The sequence below is a fragment of the Trichechus manatus genome, unplaced genomic scaffold (genome assembly GCF_000243295.1).
Source record: "Trichechus manatus latirostris isolate Lorelei unplaced genomic scaffold, TriManLat1.0 scaffold00143, whole genome shotgun sequence".
Taxonomy (NCBI): Eukaryota; Metazoa; Chordata; class Mammalia; order Sirenia; family Trichechidae; genus Trichechus; species Trichechus manatus.
In genome coordinates, this window is record NW_004444079.1 from 1,328,140 (window position 1) to 1,346,888 (window position 18,749).

At 54.2% G+C, this 18,749-nt stretch overlaps 1 protein-coding gene and 1 non-coding gene across 2 annotated transcripts in view; both read left to right on the top strand.

Moving 5' to 3' along the window:
- Positions 1 to 6,384, top strand: part of TRIM29 (tripartite motif containing 29) — a 30,398-nt gene extending 24,014 nt beyond the window's left edge. The window contains exons 9-10 of the mRNA XM_012558187.2: positions 2,631 to 2,707; positions 6,321 to 6,384. Coding sequence (XP_012413641.1) covers positions 2,631 to 2,707; positions 6,321 to 6,383 — 140 coding nt within the window. The 3' untranslated portion in view covers position 6,384. The remainder of the gene's footprint in view (positions 1 to 2,630; positions 2,708 to 6,320) is intronic.
- On the top strand, positions 5,671 to 5,741 carry TRNAG-UCC (transfer RNA glycine (anticodon UCC)). The gene has a single exon. It is a non-coding gene; the product is annotated as a tRNA-Gly (tRNA).
- Positions 6,385 to 18,749: the final 12,365 nt, after the last annotated feature.

Sequence of the window (18,749 nt, forward strand, 5' to 3'; positions counted from 1 at the left end):
TTCTACTGCAGACAGCCTAGCTAACTTTGTTCTGCCCAGTGATTCTAGAACCCTCTTGCTGTGTAACACCCACCAACACCCCACAGAGTCCTGCAGAAACCTCTTTGAGAAAGGCTGGACTAGATGACCTCTAAGGCCCCCCAAACTTAAGTCTCCTTTTCTTATACCCTACCCCTTAGCTGCCTTGCTCCTCTGAGCTCTTTGATGAGGCTGTGTGGCCAATGCCTCTTGTCCCTTGGGGTCATCCTGAGTGGGCAGGCTTGACCTAGACCCCAGTTTACGGTGGGGCCAGGGCCTCATGTCTATCCCAAAAGGTCCTAGGGACAGGGTGAGTGTGTTGTGCTGGAAGGAGCCCCATCTCTCTTCTGGTCCCAGGGCATTTGGTCTGGAAGGTTAAGCAGTGGAGGAGGGGCAGGGAGGAGAACAGGGTGAGGGAGAGGGCCTGTGCAGGGCAGACACACCCCCAAGCAGTGGCCTCTGCAGGTGGCTTTAGCACCTAGCTGTCCCTTCCAGGCTGGGGTCCCAGCCAATGCCCTGGGCAGGGACTCTTGGTGCTATGAGCAAGGTGAAGAACGACTATTACTGGAGGGTCCCAGCCTGAAGGACCCAAGGATGTCCTAGCCCTGAGCCAGGCCTGGGGAGCCCTGGGGCTTGCCTTGTCCTCTGGCTTCCAGAAGAATCCTCCTTTCTCTTTGGTCAAGTCTGGAGCAAAGGCCACCCAGCACGGCAGATGGCCATCTTCTCATGGAATTTGGAGCTTTTATGCTCCCAAATATCTCCCCACAAGTCTGCATAGACCTTCTCCTGCCTGTGGCCTCACCCTGGGAGAGCCCCTTCTCCATACACTCTACCTTGGGGGAGTAGCACGGGAACCCCATGATCACATTCCTTAGCTGGCAATGGCTTTGGGAGAGGGGGTCCTGGGCAGGGGTGGCCTGTGTGCAAGGAGAGCCCCACCGGCAGAGACTGACCCACCCTCACACGTTCCGGGTAGCCCCGATGAAGGCCCTGCGCTGCCTGCTCCTTTCCGGCCCTGCTGGGGCCAGACTGTGCTGCTAATGCCTCTGTCTCTCCAAGCAGGCACTGGAAAAACCCCTGATCAGTTCGCCACCTTGGGACAGGCGACTTCAGAGTTTTCCAGACTGTGGGACGGCAGTTGTCTGTTTAAAAACAGTCCTGGTACCTGCCTGTTTTCCATCCCTCCCCTTTTGTCTCCCACAGTGGGCAGGTGGGACATCCTGTGGGGGCTCTCTGCCACTTCTAGGGTGTCCTGGTCCCTCCTCCCCAGAGCTCCCTGCAGAGGGGTGCATGCCATCACCTGCCACCCCTAGCTCCCCACTCCTTGACTTCTGCCTGCTGCACAGGGTGGGTCTCTTGGACCACACCCCTGCCCCATCCCCATCCCCATCCTCATCCTCCTCTCTTCATGCCTGGTATAGGGCTTTCTTTCTGGGAACTGAGACGTGAGGTCTGCATTCCCCTCTCTCACCTCCCACTCAGGGCCCATGGAGCCTTCTCTTTCCAAGGCTGCCCCACCCCCAGATGGAGGCAGAGACCAAGTCGTCTGCTCTGTCTCCTCTCCTGCCTCCTTGCTAAGTGCCATCCGCAGGGTGGGTGAGCCTGCGGAGCTGGTGTTGGCAGTACTTCAGGGGGTCTGATGGCAGGGCCTTCCCAGGGGCGGACCTTGGCCGCGCTGGGCAGAGGTCCGTCTCCTGGGCTGTCCAGGCTGCCCCAGCCAGGAACAGACCTTTCTATGTCTTGAGCTCCTCAGCGTCCAGCCTCTTCCTGTATCCCTGTGGCTGGTAACTGCACTTCCCTTTCACAAATCCAGCAGGGGTGGAGCTCCTTGCCACGTCCCCTGCACAGAGGGGAGGGGCAGAGAGGGGGTGCCAGCACCTTCGAGATCAAACCAGAGAGTGCCTGGCCCTCTCTTGCTTGCTTTCCCACCCTGGGCTGCAGCCACCTGGGCAAATTACTGCCCCTCTCTGGGCCCCTGTTTCCTGCTAGTGAAATGGGAGAGGCAGCAGAGCCTTGTGTAAGAACATGAATATGGGTTTTGGGGTCGGGCAAAACCTGGTTCAAATCCTAACTGCTGCTTACTGGCTGTGTAGCTGAGCAAACTGCTGAGTACACAGAAGTGGGGTGAGGGCTGGGTGAGGAGAGCAATGTCCCCAACACAGTGCTTAGCACAAGTAGGACTCCATAAATGGGAAGCATTGTACCCCCAGCACAGGGGCATTAGGGGAGAATGAGCTCCCCCAGGCAGGAAGTCCTGGCAGGTTGTAGCTTTCCTGGGTGCCAGATAGGGGAGGAATCATGGTGTGAGTCTTCAGGGTGGGTGGGTGGAAGCCCCTGCAGAGCCAGTGTGATCCTGACTTGGATTTGGGGCACCACTCCCTGCTGCCTGGCCCCACCCTCCTGGCCTGCTCCTCCTCCTTCTGTCTGCTGGGTGCTTCCGCCCTTTGGCCAGCTCTCCAGGAGTTCATTTGTGTCACCCAAGCTGCTGCACGCCTCTTCAGGGTGGCTGCATTTGGTAACGGACTGGACAAAGCTTGGTGGTCACTTGGGAGAAGGAAGCTGTGCTGTCCCAGCCTTGGGACCTGGTCTACTGGCACCTCTTGTCTCCCCAGGCTATCCCTCCCTCATGCGGAGCCAGAGCCCCAAGGCTCAGCCGCAGACTTGGAAATCCAGCAAGCAGGCTTTGCTGGTGAGTGAGGGGACGCGGGAGAGCTGCCCAGACACAGGCACATCCAGAGACCTGGGCACAGACTGGGGCTCTCAAAGGGTAACTGGCCATCACTTCCCAGGGTCCCTGGGAGGATGGCTACTTCTTTGGGCCATGGGGTGGGGGAAGGAGGCAGCAGTGGCCTGAATACCTGCATACAGCAAAGGGTAGGAGAGACCCAGGGCTAATGGTCGGGGGGATCTGGTGTAAGCATATACTTCCTGGGCCTCAGTTTTCTAATCTATAAAGTAGGTGGCGCTGGCTTTTTATTTGGCAAATGGTTGTTGAGCACCTAGGCTTATTTGAATGGCTGCTTGGTCCCTGCCCACTCTGGGACTGTAAAATGCTGAGTCCAGGGGCCAGGCATCCAAGAGATGGGTCTCACCTTGGGGGCAGTTCTCTAGCTCTCAGCATAGAGGTTATGGGGATGATAGCATGGGGAAGGGAGGCTGGAGAGTTAGGAATAGTGATAGTTAGGCTCTGCTGTCTAATGACCCAAAGCCAGGGCATCAGAAGAGCAGACAACAGGAAAGTGTGGCCTTGGGGTCTAGGCTACCTGCTGGCTCTGGGGCCTGGGGTGGGTCAGGGTCAGGACCACCAGCTGGCTGTGGGATCTCAGATGCTGAGATTAGATGATTTTGGATCCTCTTTGAGTCACCATGAGTAGAAGTCAACTTGACTGGTTTGGGAGTCCCTGGAGGTACAAACTGTTAACACACTTGGCTGCTAACCAAAAGGTTGGGGGTTTAAGTCCACGCAGAGGCATCTTGGAAGAAAGGCTTGGTGATCTACTTCTGAAAGGTCATAGCCATTGAAAACCCTATGGAGCATACTGCTACTCTGACACACATGGGGTCACATGAGTCAGACTTGACTCAGTGACAACTGGTTTGGTTTTGGTTAATCCCTTTTAGATCTGCCATACCTGACCCCTGTCTGAGATTTCAGTGATCAGGGACTGTCCCTCACATGCTGTGCATCTCTCCTGAAGGCTCACACCAGGCCCTGATGAGGGAGCCAGCTAGCTGCCCTGGGATGGAGTGGCAGCCGGGCTCCTGCTGGGCGGAGAGCACCTGCTTCCTGCTGTCTTTGCATGTGGAGGCCCGAGCATGGGGAGGTGACTAGCTCTGGGCCACAAAGAGTGGCTGGGCTGGTTAATTGGAGAGCATCTTTAATTTGCAGCCTATGGGAGCTAAGTGATCATGTGTAATTTAGAGCTGTGCCCAGGGGCATTGCAACAGCAGGACTGCAAAAAGCAGATATGGGGAGAAAAAAAAAATTTTTGTTCCTCGACTTGGTCATTCCCCTCTTACCACATACACCCTCCCAGAGCCTGGGTCCCAGCAGAGAAGGCTCATCGCGACCTTGAGACCTGTGGCACGGCAGGACTCTGTAGTCCCCGGCTAGCACCCAGCGCTGGGAGGATGGAGGCAGGGTGCTAGTGTGCAGAGAGGGCCAGCCAGGGAGTCAGATGCCTGGGTGCTGCTCCCAGCCCTCTTGCCAACTTGCTGTATGACCTTGTGCTAGTTATTCTTCCTCTTTGCCTCAGTTTCACCATCTGTAACATGAGTTAGATGGCCTGGATAATCAGCAGCCCTTCTAACTAACTCTCAAGTGCTGTGACCCTGAGGCAGGGGAGGGGTAGGGCCCTGCCCGGATGCTGTGGGGCTCTGTACCTGCCCACCCGCCACCCTGGGCTATTAATAAGATGGCACCACTCACCTACCTGCAATCCGTATTATTGACCCAGCTTTCCTGAAAGAAAGGCCTCAGCTATTGCCAGGTTTGTTAACTGCCTTATTGACTGCTTTGAGGTCCAGGCTGGTACCTGGGGGTCAGGAGACCTGGTCCCAGGCTCTGCTTTGCCATTGAGTAGCTGTGTGACTTTGGCTTTGTCCTTTACCCTCACTGGGTCTCAGTTTCTTCATTCATTTACTCATTCGTTGGGTAAACCAAGGTCTGAGCTAAGGACTCTCAGCCCCAGCATTGTACAGACCCCTGAGTCCTGCTCTGGAACCAGGCTTAGGTGAAGAGTTGAGTGGCAGACTTAAGTTCCCTGGCAGGCCTGTCTGCTGGGTGGGAGTGGCAATGGTGTCTCAGTGGGGCATGGCGGTGGGAGGAGGGCTCAGTCTCTTTGACCCAGCTTGGGGGCAGATCTACTTCCCAAGACCCTCTAGGGACCGAGGGTGCTCGCATGCACAAGTAGCAGCTCAGATTTGCTCTTGCAGTTCAGTCTGGAGGGTGAATTTTGCAGAGCTCTGATGAAGTGATTGGGAAGCGAGGACACACTGATTTTGTGAAGTTATGTGCGAGATGTAATACACAGAGCTGGCTGGGGACTTTGTTTCTGGGCTCTGTCCCGGGAGACACTGGGTGAATACTGATGAGGGGGCAGGATGAGAGAAGTGAGGGGTCCAGGGTCTGTGTTGGGCTGGGCTGGGGTTTGCCTTCTCTGTACTCCCTGTGTCGGGGACAATTATGCAGAGAGAGCAGAAGCCCTGGAGACTCAAGAAGTGATGCAGAGATGTGGGGTGTGTGGACTCTGGAGCCAGGCTGCAGGGGCTTGAATCCTGACTCTTTTCCTTACTGGCTGGGTGACCTTGGCCAAGTTATTAGCCTCTCTGTAGTAGAGCACTGGTGGCACAGTGGTTTAGAGCTCGGCTGTTAACCAAAAGGTCGGCAGTTGAATCCACCATTTGCTCTTTGGAAACCCTATGGGGCAGTTCTACTCTGTCCTATAAGGTTGCTATGAGTCGAAATCAACTCAGTGGCAATGGGTTTTTGTGCCTTGGTTTGCTCAACTATAAAATGAGTATGATAATAGTAGCCTACTTCGTTGGGTAGCCATAAAAATTAAACAAGTCCTTACATACAAAACACTCAGAACGGAGCTGTATAGTTTTGTAGAGTATGAAGCACTATATAAATAAATGGTAGCTGTAAGGGCAGTGGTGGTTCAGTGGTAGAACTCTTGCCTTCCAAACAGGAGATCCAGGTTCAATTCCTGGCCAATGCACCTGATGCACGGTTACCAGCCATCCGTCAGTGGAGGCTTGTGTGTTGCTATGAGGCTGAACAGGTTTCAGTGGAGCTTCCAGGCTCAGATGGACTAGGAAGAAAGGCTTGGTGATCTACTTCTGAAAAACCCGACAGTGGAAACCCTATGGATCACAATGGTCTGATCTGCAACCAATCATTGGGATAGCACAGGACCGGGCAGCATTTCATTCCATTGTGCATGGGGTCGCCATGAGGTGGGGGGCTGACTGGACGGCAGCCCACAAGAACATGGTGGTGCTTGGAGGTCCTTCCTGGGCCATGGAGAGAAAGTCTGATGGGGGACTAAAGGTTCAAGCTAACCAACCCATTGACCAGGATGAACTCTAATTAGGATTTTAACCTGGAATTCTAATAACAAACAGGAACCAGCTCTTGATCACAGGGTAGCTAGACCTTGCAGGTTGGACCACAAGGCCCTGGGAATTGCTGGGGTTCAGACCACTGCTGCCTCCTGGGGGGAGGATAGGGTAGGGTGGGTGGGGCTGGTGGGCTGGCCGCCATCTGCCCTCCCTAACCACTCTCGTTTCCCCCACAGTCTCACTACCGGCCATTCTGCGTCAACAAAGGCAATGAGATTGGGTCCAATGAGGCCCCATGAGTCCTAGACATGAGGAAACAAGGCACCACCACCCCTGCCCTCCTCAGCTGATTCTGCTGTTAGTGCCTTCTAAGCTATTGTTCCTATTGGGTGGGAGGGCGCCTGGCCCAAGCCTGCCTCCCCCAGCTCTCTTCCGGCCCTCTCCAAGCAGTCCTGGCTTCACTTCCTCCTCATTAGCACACTCCGTCCAAGCCCGTTTCTTGCTTTGTATGTTCTCATGGCCACCATCTTTCCTGTGCTCGTAGACCAAACCATTGCTGGGGTGGGAGATAGGTGGAGCTTCTCTCTTCTCACTCGTCACCTCTTCTTGGGCTGGATTGTTGGGGCTAGCAGTGGGTGCCCACGTGGTCTCAGCCTGCGTCTTCTGCCAAAGCCCTGTTGTCTCCAGGCCTGTTGACCATTGCTCTCCAAGGTCCCTTCCGCCATGATGTGGTTAGTAGGTGCCTGGCCAAAACAGCTGCACATCTCCCATCCAAGTAGACCCTCTTCTTCCCAGCTGCCTGGCACTGCCAGGAGAGGCCTTGCCCCGTGTGCCCTGCTCTGGTCACAGCTACCAGTGCTCAGCCTGGCAGAACCCACAGCCCAGGCCATGTCAGAGGGAAACCTCCTCAGTGTCATGGCATCATCCAGCCCTGGCCCTGAATTTTCTCATCCACTTTGAGTCCTTGGTCCCTGCAGGGCACGGCTCTCCTGGCCAGCAGGATGATCTTAGCCAAGATATTTCTCTCTTTCTCCTGCTGGGATAGGCAATTCCTTCAACGTGATATAATGTACCCATGAAAATAGCTACTCACCCAGCTGCCCTTAAGGGAGATATCATTTTCCTATAGGATTTCATTTACTTTGTAATTTTGTGTTCTCCTTAGCAGGAAAGTGAGCAGGCTAGTGGAAATGTGGCTGGCCTGGTAACTCGGGGAGTTATTTACAAGGATGTCTTACACACTGCCTCCCTCAGAGAGGTTTCCTCTTCCCTATGACCATCCTCATGTTGTATCTCACAGGCCCAGGGCCTGGAGAGAGGACCGAACTAGGAGCAGCAATGGCTCATCCCTCCAGTCACCCCCAGGCCCCCTCTCCTCCCCCTACTTCCTAGCATTTGGGGGCCATAGAAAGGATGGGCCAGCTTACATAGGTGGGAGAGGGAGCGGGGAGGAAGGGAGACATTCCACTTGGGTTTTCCCCTCCTAATAAATCATTCATCACTCACTTCTTTTGTACTGAACAAGTGTTTCCCTAAGTGTCACGGGAGGGACTGGCTGCAGTTGCCGTGAAGGCACCCTCCCCCTCGGACAAGTGTGCCGTCATCATCCCTTTTTTCTCTTGAAGATGAGACCCCTTTGGGTTTCCTCCTGGCCTCTTGGCCAAGTCAACAGGGAGCAGGACCTTCCTGAAGTAGCCCTTGGCTAACAGTGAGCAGAAGGAAGGCGTGGGAGAGGAATCCTACACTGGGGCCATGAGCCAGAGAACAGAGCCCCTGGCCAGCCCACCCGAGTCTGCCGAGGGGAGCAGGGCCCAAGCGGGCCCAGAGTCAGTAGCCCAGAGCTTTCTGGTGCTCACACATGGGCCAGACTGGAATGGAGGCTGACCAGAGGCTTCATACCTAAAGGTCTTCTCTGTTACTGGTGGCTCTGGCAGCGGAGCCCACAGCAGAGGCGGGTGGGAGAGTCAGCCTCCTGGGGGCAGCACCATCCTGGGCTTGGGGAATGGAGGAAGGAGACCCAGCCATCCAGTCCCTGGGGGCACAGGTAGGCTTGGAAGGGCAGTCAGGGAAAGCTTCCTGGAAGAGGCAAGCAAGACAGAAGGAAGCCTGACTTGGTAGCAAGGAGAGAAGAATGGGAGAAAGCCAAGCTCTTTCCACTGATGTGGTTAGGATGCCCCAGGCCACTCGGTTCTCACTGTCTTTCCTTGTTCTGCTCCTCACTAGGAGCCAAGAGACACTGGGGAAGCAGACCCCCTCCCCATCCCAAGTGGCTCCAGACTGAGTCAAACACCTAAATGTCCCCCCACTGTGGGGGGACAGCACTCTTTCTTCCTCCCTCTGCCTGCCCTGCTGGGCTAAGGGGGCGATTAGGAGCACAGGCCAGGGGCCAGGCTTCTTAGGAGAGGGCTTCCTGGAATGAGAAAAGGGAAGGGAGAAGTGGATAAGAGAGACAGATGGAGGGGAAAGGAGGGTAAGGAAAGGAAGGGAGAGGGGTGGGGTGCACCTATGGGGGACCTTCAGACACTGTCAGAAGGAGACCATCACAAGGGGCTGGCATGCCTTGGCCACCTTAGTGCTCTCCCTTGGGAGGTAGCCCAGGGTTGTCCCCACAGCCGCCTGCCCTGGTGCTGGCTCCCACAAGCAATGCTCTCTGAGGGGCCCTTCCCAGCAGGCCCGCCTGCTGTGGTGCTGTGGCCCAGGGAGCCTGCGGACAGTTAGTCCTGTGAGTCTCCTTGACCTTCAGGACCTGCCATCCCTGTGGCCACAGTCACGAGAAGGGCCATACTCCTGGGCCTGAGAGATGCCTATCTCTCTGAGACAGGCCCTGCCCTTGTGGGAGCTCCCCGCTCCCTGGACCCTGCCCCAAGCCTCCCAGCTCCAGGGGAGGGAACATGGACAGGAGCCTGGGTCTGGCTGAATTCCTTAGGCTAAAATTCATGGGGGCAGCTGGGCTCTGCCTGCCCTGGGCGTGGACCTCACTTCCCTTTCAGAAAGGAGGGATGCTGAGGCCTCAGAAGCTTCCGAGCTGCTACCTACAGGGCAGAGGCCAGCAAAGTGGGAAGATGGGTAGGATGGCCGTGTCCTAGGAGACCAGGCCCTCTGCTGGGCCTGTGTGGGGATGTCCCCCTGAGCCTCCCACCCCTCCATCATGTCCAGGTCCATCACCACCCAAGCTGTGATTATAAAACAAGGAATCCTTCTTCCCAGTTTCTGAGAACACCTTCCTCCCTAGCACATGAGTGAAATGGGAGAACTGTTGGGAGACCCCAGAAGGGAAAAAGGAGAGAAGCAAGACTCCATTTCCACTTCTCACTCCTCTCAGACCCAGAGCAGTCCTGCTCCACATTCTCCCGTTTCCCATGATGGGGTGGACCCGCCTGGGTCAGGGCTGGAGGAGGATGGAGGTGGTGCTGGGCACCAGCAGGGGCCCCGGCTGGGTGGTTGGGAGACCTGAGTTCTTGTCCTCGCTTGGTCACTTTTGACTGACCTGGGCAGACAGCTTGCCCTGCCTGGGCCTGACCATCTCCATCTCCACGGGCCCACTCCTGAGGTCCGTTTCCAGCCCTAATAGTCTGTGAGGCAAAGACCACAGCAAGGAGGGTTGGAGGGACTGGAAAGCTGAGCTCGGTCCCGGGTCAAAGTTTCGTGATAAGGTCCAGAGTGAGAGTCAGATGGATGGGACTCCCAAATTCCTGAGGCTCCTCCTCACCTGTACACCCAGACTGTCAGAGGCTTCAGAAAGGAGGGGGGCTGGGGCCTCAGAAGCTCCTGTGCTCTGTTCTGGGCCTGAATCTCCAGACCCCACTGGAACATGGGTTCCTAATAGCAGGGATTGTTCCGCTATGTTCTCCCTGGTAGCCTAGAACCAGGAACAGGGTGTGTGAACAGGCCTTGGAGGCCAAGAAGCAGTTATGGGGAGGGAGGCTGGAGGGATGGGGGAAAGGAGGGTAACAGGAGCAGAAGAGGAGTCGGGAGGATGTCCAGCAAAGGGGCACAGGGGCATTTCATTGTCGGGGAGCTATGCCATGGGCTTCCAAGGGCAGCATGGTCTATAGCAGCGTTAGAGTCTAGAGCCAGACCCCCCACCACTCACCAGCTTTGTGACCTTGGGCAAGCCACCCAGCCTGTCCGAGTTCACGTACCCCTCTGTAAAATGAGGGTGGGATAATGCAAGGTTGTTGTGAAAAACAAGGTACCTCGCATTGCTCAATAATTGGGAACCGATAATATTATTATTGTCAAATAAATGACGGTGAAAACAACCACCACAACAGCATTCCCACGTGGGACCACACTTGATTTCCCACCCCTCTTAACCTCTTGACACTTGGACAGGAGGGGCAGGGGCTGGGGCCGCTAGGCTGGCTGTCCTTTCGCCCAGCCCCAGAAACTGCGTAAAGGCTTCCTGCAGTTCTGAGACATTGCCAGGAGGTGGCGGCAGTTCACTGTGGTTAATGGGCATTAGGTCTCCCTCCTGAAGCCCAGGCTGTCCAGATGCTCTGCCAGCAGCATCCCTTCCACAAGGTGAGCCCCTTCCTCCCTCCATTTCTCTTTGTAAGCAGACCTGCCTATCTTAGACTGCGGGGGTGTGTTACCATGGGAAGGCAGGCCCCTAGCCTGAGCAGGAGCGAGGGGCTTGCTGCTTATGCACCAAACCGTACCGACCTGGCTTGGAAGCTGCAGGGGTGGGGAGGGAAGGTCAGTTCATCAAGGGCTCTGCTGCTGGGCTTCCTCTGCGGGGAGGCTGCTGGGTTCCCTCTGAAGGGCAGGCCTGAGCGGTGGGGCTGGGGGGAATGTAGGCTCAGTCTGCAGCTTCTGTAGGGGACACATGAGCGTTAGAGTGGGGGCCTCTGGGACAAGGCAGAACACCAGCTGAGGTGTGAGATGGAATCCACGATGGAACCCCTGCCTTCTGTCATCCTCAGATTCCCACCCATGAGATGGGGACCTGTGTACCCTCCTCCCGATCCACTGCAGAGGGCGGCCAGAGGGGTAATATCGGGGCCCTAACCCATCTCATCCCAGGAATAACTGTCCAGAGATGGGTGCTGGAGGCTGGGGACGTGCACCCAGCTCAGACCCACCCTTGTTCTCCCACCAAACCCTCAAATCACCTCCCAAGATTGGCCCAGGCAATTTTATCTTTCTGAGTATTAAGTTTGAAAACGAACTCTTGTTCAGCCACGTAAACAAGGGAGAGAAACGCTAATTGCTTGGCGGAAGTGCCAGCTCCTGGTTCCTAACTCATCACCTCGCCAAGGCTGAGACTAGGAAGAGGAGAGGGAGAGAGGAGGGAGGGCGCTGGGACCTTTGGAGTCAGCAGACCCTCTTACAGAGGGGGTGGTCATGTGTGGGTGAGCCAGGAAACCCCCTCTCCCCGGGCATGAGAATGGTGTCCCTGAGGCTGTCCAGGTGGAACGGGGAGCCAGGTGGAGGGGGGCCTTGGCCATGCTCATGAGCTTTTTTTCAGTTGCGTCGAGTTGATTCCAACTCATGGCAGCCCCATGTGTGTCAGAGTAGAACTGTGCTCTGATTTTTTGGAAGTAGATCGCCAGGCCTTCCTTATGAGGTGCCTCTGGCTGGACTTAAACTGTCAACGTTTCAGTTAGCAGGGTCTGAAGATCACATTAACTGTTTGCACCACCCAAGTATGGCTCATGGTTATCAAGAAATTAATCCCAAATGGAATGATAATTTGTGTCCCGGCTGGCCTTGTGGTTGGCCCTGGTAGCAAGCTACATTTCTCTGAGCTTGGTTCCACCTTTATGTTAAGACCCTCAATGGGGCCAAATTGATGGGCTGTAACACCTCAACATAAAGAAAACAAAAATCCTAACAACTGGACCAATAAGCAACATCATGATAAACAGATACAGTATTGAAGTTGTTAAGGATTTCATTTTACTTGAATCCACAATCAACACCCACGGAAGCAGCAGTCAAGAAATCAAACGATGTATGAATTGAGCAAATCTGCTGCAAAAGACCTCTTTATAAAGTGTTCAAAAGCAAAGATGTCATTTTGAGGACTAAGGTGTACCTGACCCGAGCCATGGTATTTTCAGTCTCCTCATATGCATGCGAAAGCTGGACAATGAATAAGGAAGACTGAAGAAGAATTGATGCCTTTGAATTATGGTGTTGGCGAAGAATATTGAATATACCATGGACTGCCAGAAGAATCTGTCTTGGAAGAAGTACAGCCAGAATGCTCCTTAAAAGCAAGGATGGTGAGACTTCGTCTCACATACTTTGGACATGTTATCCGGAGGGACCTGTCCCTGGAGAAGGACATCATGCTTAGTAAGGTAGAGGGTCACTGAAACAGAGGAAGACCCTCAATGAGATGGGTTGACACAGTGGCTCCAACCATGGGCTCAAGTATAGCAGCAATTGTGAGGATGGTGCAGGACCGGGCAGTGTTTAGTTCTGTTGTACACGGGGTCGATGTGAGTTGGAACTGACTCAACGGCACCTAACAACAACAACCAGTATGCTCTGATTGGCAACTTGCAGAAGGTTGACCTGGCAGGTAGGAAGGTGGAGCCCTTGAGAGCCCACCCCTGAAGAGGCTGGGGGGATTAGAGTTCATTCCTTGAGAGATGAGTGTGTGGGTCTTGGATGGCTTAGGTGTGGACCTGCCTCGAGGTGGGGACTTGGACTAGATGACCTGGAGCTCAAGATTTGGCCCACTGAGTAGATCCAGGTAAGAGAAAGGAGTGCAGAAGGGCAGGGAGGGGGATCCATGGTGTCGGGCAGGACTGGAGGGGAGGGCAGGCTTCTGACAGGGAGTGACCAATATTCTCAATGTGCCAAGGTCCAGGCACTGGGGACACAGGAGGCACAAGACAGACACACTCTCTGCTCTTCATGGATGGTGTGTCTGTTTGGGAAAGCAGATGCTGAAGTCATAAGTAAACCAGCAGGGTGATTTAGCTAGTGATAAATGCCATGAAGGAAGTAGAACCTGGCCATGGGGTAGACTGGGGTAGGGGTTGTTCTCATCTGAGGAAGTGGCAGCTGAGTTGGGGCTTGTGGTGAGAAGACCCGGGTGAAAGCTTGTCTTGGAGAGTGAGTTGTGTGTGAGGACAGTGTGGGGCGGGCAGCGGGGCAGGCAGGGTGTGGTCACACTGGGGCTGGGGCTTCATCGTCAATGCCATGGTCACCTCCCCAGGAGAGTGGTTGGTAAGTTAGCACTGTAAGAAGGCTCTGGCTGCTGGGAGTGGGACTGATGGAGGTGAAGCAGGAGGTTGGGGGTGGGGGGGCTGCGGTGTGGTCCAGGTGAACGACACTGACGGTGGGACCGAATGCATCCCAGGTGGAGGAGCCAGCACGGGCAGAGGCATGAGGCATGGCAGGCACAAGAGGATGGCAGGCAGGGTAGGAAATGGCTAGGAGCACGGGCACTTGGGCAGGGAAGGTGAGTGGGAGCAGGTCTTGGCTATAGGGAGAGCTGACACCGGGAGGGGGGCTGCAGCTCCCCTGTGATGGCTAAGGAGGACTGAACAGGGAGGCCTCATCTGGGTGACATGACCCAGAGAGCACGCCTCACTGTCTGCCCGGCGAGAGGCGGAGTGCTGTCTGGACTTGACTCCTGACTCTGCTGGTTAGCTGCTGGTGTCAGTGGAACAAGTGACTTATTTTTCCTGGCCTTCAGTTTTCTTATTTGCAAAATGGGGCTAATAATAGCAACTGCTCAGGTTTTTAGTGTGAGGATTAAATAAAAGGAAGCAAGCTGGCACAGTGTCTGGCACATTACAATCATTCAGTAAATAAGTGCTCAGTGAGTGGACGTGGAGAACAGGACTGAGGGTAGGTCCTTCCTCCGTGGTCCCTTCTCGTCTGACCACTGTTCGTGCTGGTGGTGGTGGAATCCAGCCTGGCCATGACAGGGAAGGGCCGGCTTATCCCTTCAGGCCACTCCTGGATCTGGTTCTGGGAGTGGGCAGAGCTTGAGCCCTTCCTGCCCTGGTCCTCTGGGCTGCGTCTGGAAAAACAGCCAGACTGCAGGAGGGATTGGAGGCTAATGCTTCCCCTCCCAGCGTGCAGGGCCGGCTGCTACATGCACGGGTGGCCGGGGTAATTAATTTACACACTTCATCCTGCTTAAACTAATAAGCTTCCATATCCTCCTCCTCCGCTGAGCCCAAGCCTCCATGCTGGGCCTGCTGGAGACATCACCGGCCCCAGGGAAGGCGAGCAATGGTCCCACCACCATCCCGTCCTGTGGGCCCCACGCAAGGCTTCCAGATCCTGTGTTGGCACTCCTGTGGCTGCTAATTTTGGCAGCCCGAGCCTGCTTGTCCAGGTTGGACTCAGAGGCCATCTTAAGGTGCCCAAAGGCACACTTCATACCCACCTGAGGGAAGAGTCAGGCCTGGGCTTCTATCCTCCCAGCCCCCTGCCCACTGGCTCCCCTTCCTGAAAGATGACAGGGAAAATGAAGACACCCTCTGTGGAATGATAAGGAACCATCTCCAAGAGAGATTGTTAAGTGAAGGTAGCAAAGTGCAGAATAATGTGTGTCATGTTCTGCTACTGGTGTTAAGAAAGGGGGAACCTCCCCCCAACCCTGTCACATGTTTCCTTGTGTGTAGATACAGCTTCTCTGAACAGACACACAGAGTGTGGCTGCCTCTGTGGCTGGCTGCAAGACGGGTAGGAGGGAGGATCTGGCTGTAGACACTTTGTACCCCCAGAGTCTTGAACCCTGTGAATGTATCACCTATTCAAAATGCATCAACTGCTCAAAAATAAATATAAATTTAATGTAAAAACCTCATTTGTTCAGCAAACGTTTATTGGGGACCCCTTTGTACCTGGGAGTGAAATTTAAAAAACAAAAAACAGTTGCTGTTGAGTCGACTCTGACTCATGGTGGCCCCATGTATTTCAGAGCAGAACTGTGTTCCATAGAGTTCTCAATGGCTTTTTTTTTGGAAGTAGATCACCAGGCCTTTCTTCTGAGGCACCTCTGGGTGAATTCAAACCACCAACCTTTTAGTTAGCAGCCTAGCAAATTAAGCATTTGCACCACTAGGGACTCCAAGAGGGAGGATATGTGAGAGTAAGTTACTGTCACTCCCTTCAAAGAGTTGCAGGGGAAGAGGCATAAGTCCTTGGTTGTAATAACCAATGGTGAATGCAACGTTGGGGAAGGCATCTACATCCAGGTACGTAGAAGGAGGGCTTCCTGGAGGAGGGGATGTTTGAGCCGTTTTGAAGGTTGTTTAAGAGATAACTAGATGAAGAAGGGAGGAGAGACTTGGATGCAATTGGAAGTGGGGGTTCCTATTCTGACTGTCAAAACAGGTAGTGCATTTGGCCCTAGTCTTCCCATCTGTAATGTGGGAAGAATTTGCTCAGGAGGCCAGTAAGGAAAGTGATTCCAGCCCCTGAAATTTCAGTGATCACCAGCCACTCTCCAACTTCCTGTAACTGTCACTGGGCACTTTAAGGCCCAGGGTCTGTGCCGGCCGCTCCTTCACACGGAGAGGCTCTCTTGTTAGCTGAGGACTGGCGGGCCAGCTCCTTCCGGCTGCTTCCTCCTACTTACAGAGTCCACTTGGATGCTCCGATTCCAAATCCTGCAGGATTTAATATCTACTCTCTAATCTACTGGCGCCAATAGGCATTATCTAACTAAGCCTTAAATTGAAAATGCTAGGCTTCCATTTTCCCCGTCGTCAGAAGAAGTTGGGTGTCTTTTCGTCTGGAGTAATTTACTCTTGCGCTAATTAAAGTACATCACTCTGCTGTCCACGCAGGCACACAGCCTGCTCTGGCCTGGGACCCAGCCCTGGGGTGGGAGAGAATGGGGGGAGGGGCGGCGGCGGCAGCAGGATTGTTCCTATGTCTATTCCAAGTATCTCTTGCTTTAAGCCCATTTCGTTTCCTGAGAGACCAATAGTTCACTTGCTGTAATAGTCATTCATTCATTCCCTCACTCACTGATGCATTTATGAAGCATTCAAGTGGGCACAGAAATTAAAGGCGCTAAATACATAGTCAAGCTTTTGTAACCCAACCCTCCCCCCATTTGATGTGACAGTTTTATGTGACCCCAATTCCCAGGCCACACCAACTCAGAGAGAACAGGTACGTGGGAGTAAGATGGTTAATGCACCAGACATGATTTAAGTAACTTTTTTAAAAAAGTAAACTTTTTATTTTGAGATAGTAGATTCACATGCAGTTGTAAGAAATAATACAGAGAGATCTCATGTACCCTTAACCTAGTTTCTCCAAATGGTAACATCCTGCAAAACTATAGTATAATATCTCAACCAGGCTGTTGATGCAATCGGCCAAGATACGGAACACTTCCATACTGTAAGGGGCCCTCCCATTGCCTCTTATAGGCACCCTTGCCTCCCTTGCCCTGCTTCCCTGACCTCTGGTAACCTCTAATCTGTTCTCCATTTCTACGATTTTGTTATTTTGAGAATGTCATATAAATGGACTCATACAGTACGTAACCTTTTGGGATTGGCTCAAATAGTCATTTAATCCTTACAGCCAAGGCAAGACTGACTCTCCCGGTTTCACAGAAATACACGTCTAGGCAGTAAAGTAACTCGCAGAGGCAGGATTTAAGCTCAGGTCATCCTGACCCCAAACCGGGCTCTCAAAGGTAACACTAACTTGCAGGTACTGTTTGAGCTGCTGTTGGGTGGGTGGGGGGGTTCCCTCCCTATCCAGGACACAGCTGGAGGTCCTGGCCCTGGACTGCTGGGAGTCTCAGCCCTAGCGGCCCACAGGAGCAGACCCAGCTTGAATTCTCACAGGCAGGCAGAACGGGCTCCTCACCCTGGGGCCTGCTGTGGTGAGTGGGCCCAGGGATGATGCACCCTGGAGACAGAGGTGAAGCCCCCACCTGTCCAGAGCAGCTAGCAGTGGGAGCAGGTGCTCCCTCCTGCCTGACTGCAGGACAGGCAGGTTACCACTCCTCTGGGGGAGGGGAGACTCATTCTGACCCCTCCCCTCCAGCCTGCACTCAGGCCTTAGCCCTCTCTGGTCATGTCGGCATGTGGGCCACGATGGGTCAGCTCGGAAGCAATGTCACTCACAGAGCTAACCAAGCGTGAGATTGCTCAGGATGCTAGAAAGAGTGTCCCCACCTCTCCCCGACTGCCGGCCACAGGCCCCTCCGGCACTCACCTGGATTCTGCTCCAGCTATAACCTGACCTGGTGTGTCCACAGGTCCCAAATCATGGATGACAAGGGGCTCATCTCCCGGTGGGAAGCCTCAGTCTCTGTCCCTGGGGAGGGGGTCTGGCTCTCTCTGCATCCAGTGGGAGATCCTAGATAAAGGGGTGGGAGAGGGCTGTGCCCTGGGGTCAGGCAGGCTCGGGGCTCCTGCAGTGTGAGCGGGGAGGCGGCCTCCTGTGTACCGCAGTTGGAGTCAGTGGTGACCAGGCCCCTGAGCATCAGGTGTCCTTCAGAGGCAGAACCAGGGCCAATGGGAGGAGTTACGATGGGCTACAATTTTTGCTCAATGAAAGAAAGAATTTTGAAGTAACTAGAACTGTTCAACAGTACAGCAGACTGCTTCATGAGGCAGTGAGGTCCCCAAGAGTGAAGGTAGGCATTCACTCAGTACACTCTGATTGTCTGCCTTGGGAAGGCAGTATAGCATTGTGGCATTTGACTCTGGAGTCCCGTAGATGTGGGTCTAAGTCCCAGCTCTGTCACATACAACTCCATGATCTTTAGCAAGCTCTCTGTGCCTCAGTTGCCTCATCTGCAAAACAGGAATAATAACAGTTCCTTACCTAAGGAGTCCTGGTGGTGCGAGGTTAAGTACTCGGTTGCTAACTAAAAGTTGGTGGTTCGAACACAGTTCAAACCCATCCGCAGCTCTGCGGGAGAAAAGACCTGGCAATCTGGTCCCGTAAAGATTACAGCCCAGGAAACCATATGGGGCAGTTTTACTCTGTCCTATAGGGTCTCTATGTGTTGGAATCGACTTGAAAGCACACAACACCAACAACCCACCTCTGGAAAAATTGTAGAAAACTTCAGCACTATGCCTAGCTCCAGGTACAGGCCAGGAGCCTTGCATGTGTTCCTTATTTCACAGGGCTCTTGCCTCTGTTCTGCAGATGAGTGGGTCGAACTCCAGAGCCTGTGGGCCCAGCTTAGGGTGGAGGATAGAGACTGGGGTGCGCACTGCCGTGGTGGAGGCTGTGGGGAGGGCGACCTTGCTCGGGAAGAGCTTACCAGGTGAGAGGACTGACGGGACCTGGAGGAATGCCTTCGTGGTGGGGATGGGTGCACTCACCAGCTCGGCCTTTTCTCTGACCCTGTGCAGTTTGGGGCAGGAGTGGCCTCATCCCACCCGCCCACCTCCAGGCAGAGGTCATTGCACCATGGTGTGACCCTGTGTGGGTGGACAGAACTGCACCCTCTTGATGTCACCACAGGAAGCACACAGACTTCAGACGCACAGGTTTTGGAGGCAGTGAGAGCCGGGTTTGCCCCGGCCTCAGTTTCCTTATCAATAGTTGTTATTTGCTATAGAGGTGATTCCGACTCATGGCGATACCATATGTGCAGAGCAGAACTGTGCTCTATGGGTTTTCAGTGGCTGATTTTTTGGAAGTAGATTGCCAGGCCTTTCTTTCGAAGTCCTCTGGGTGAGTTCAATCTGCCAAGCTTTCAG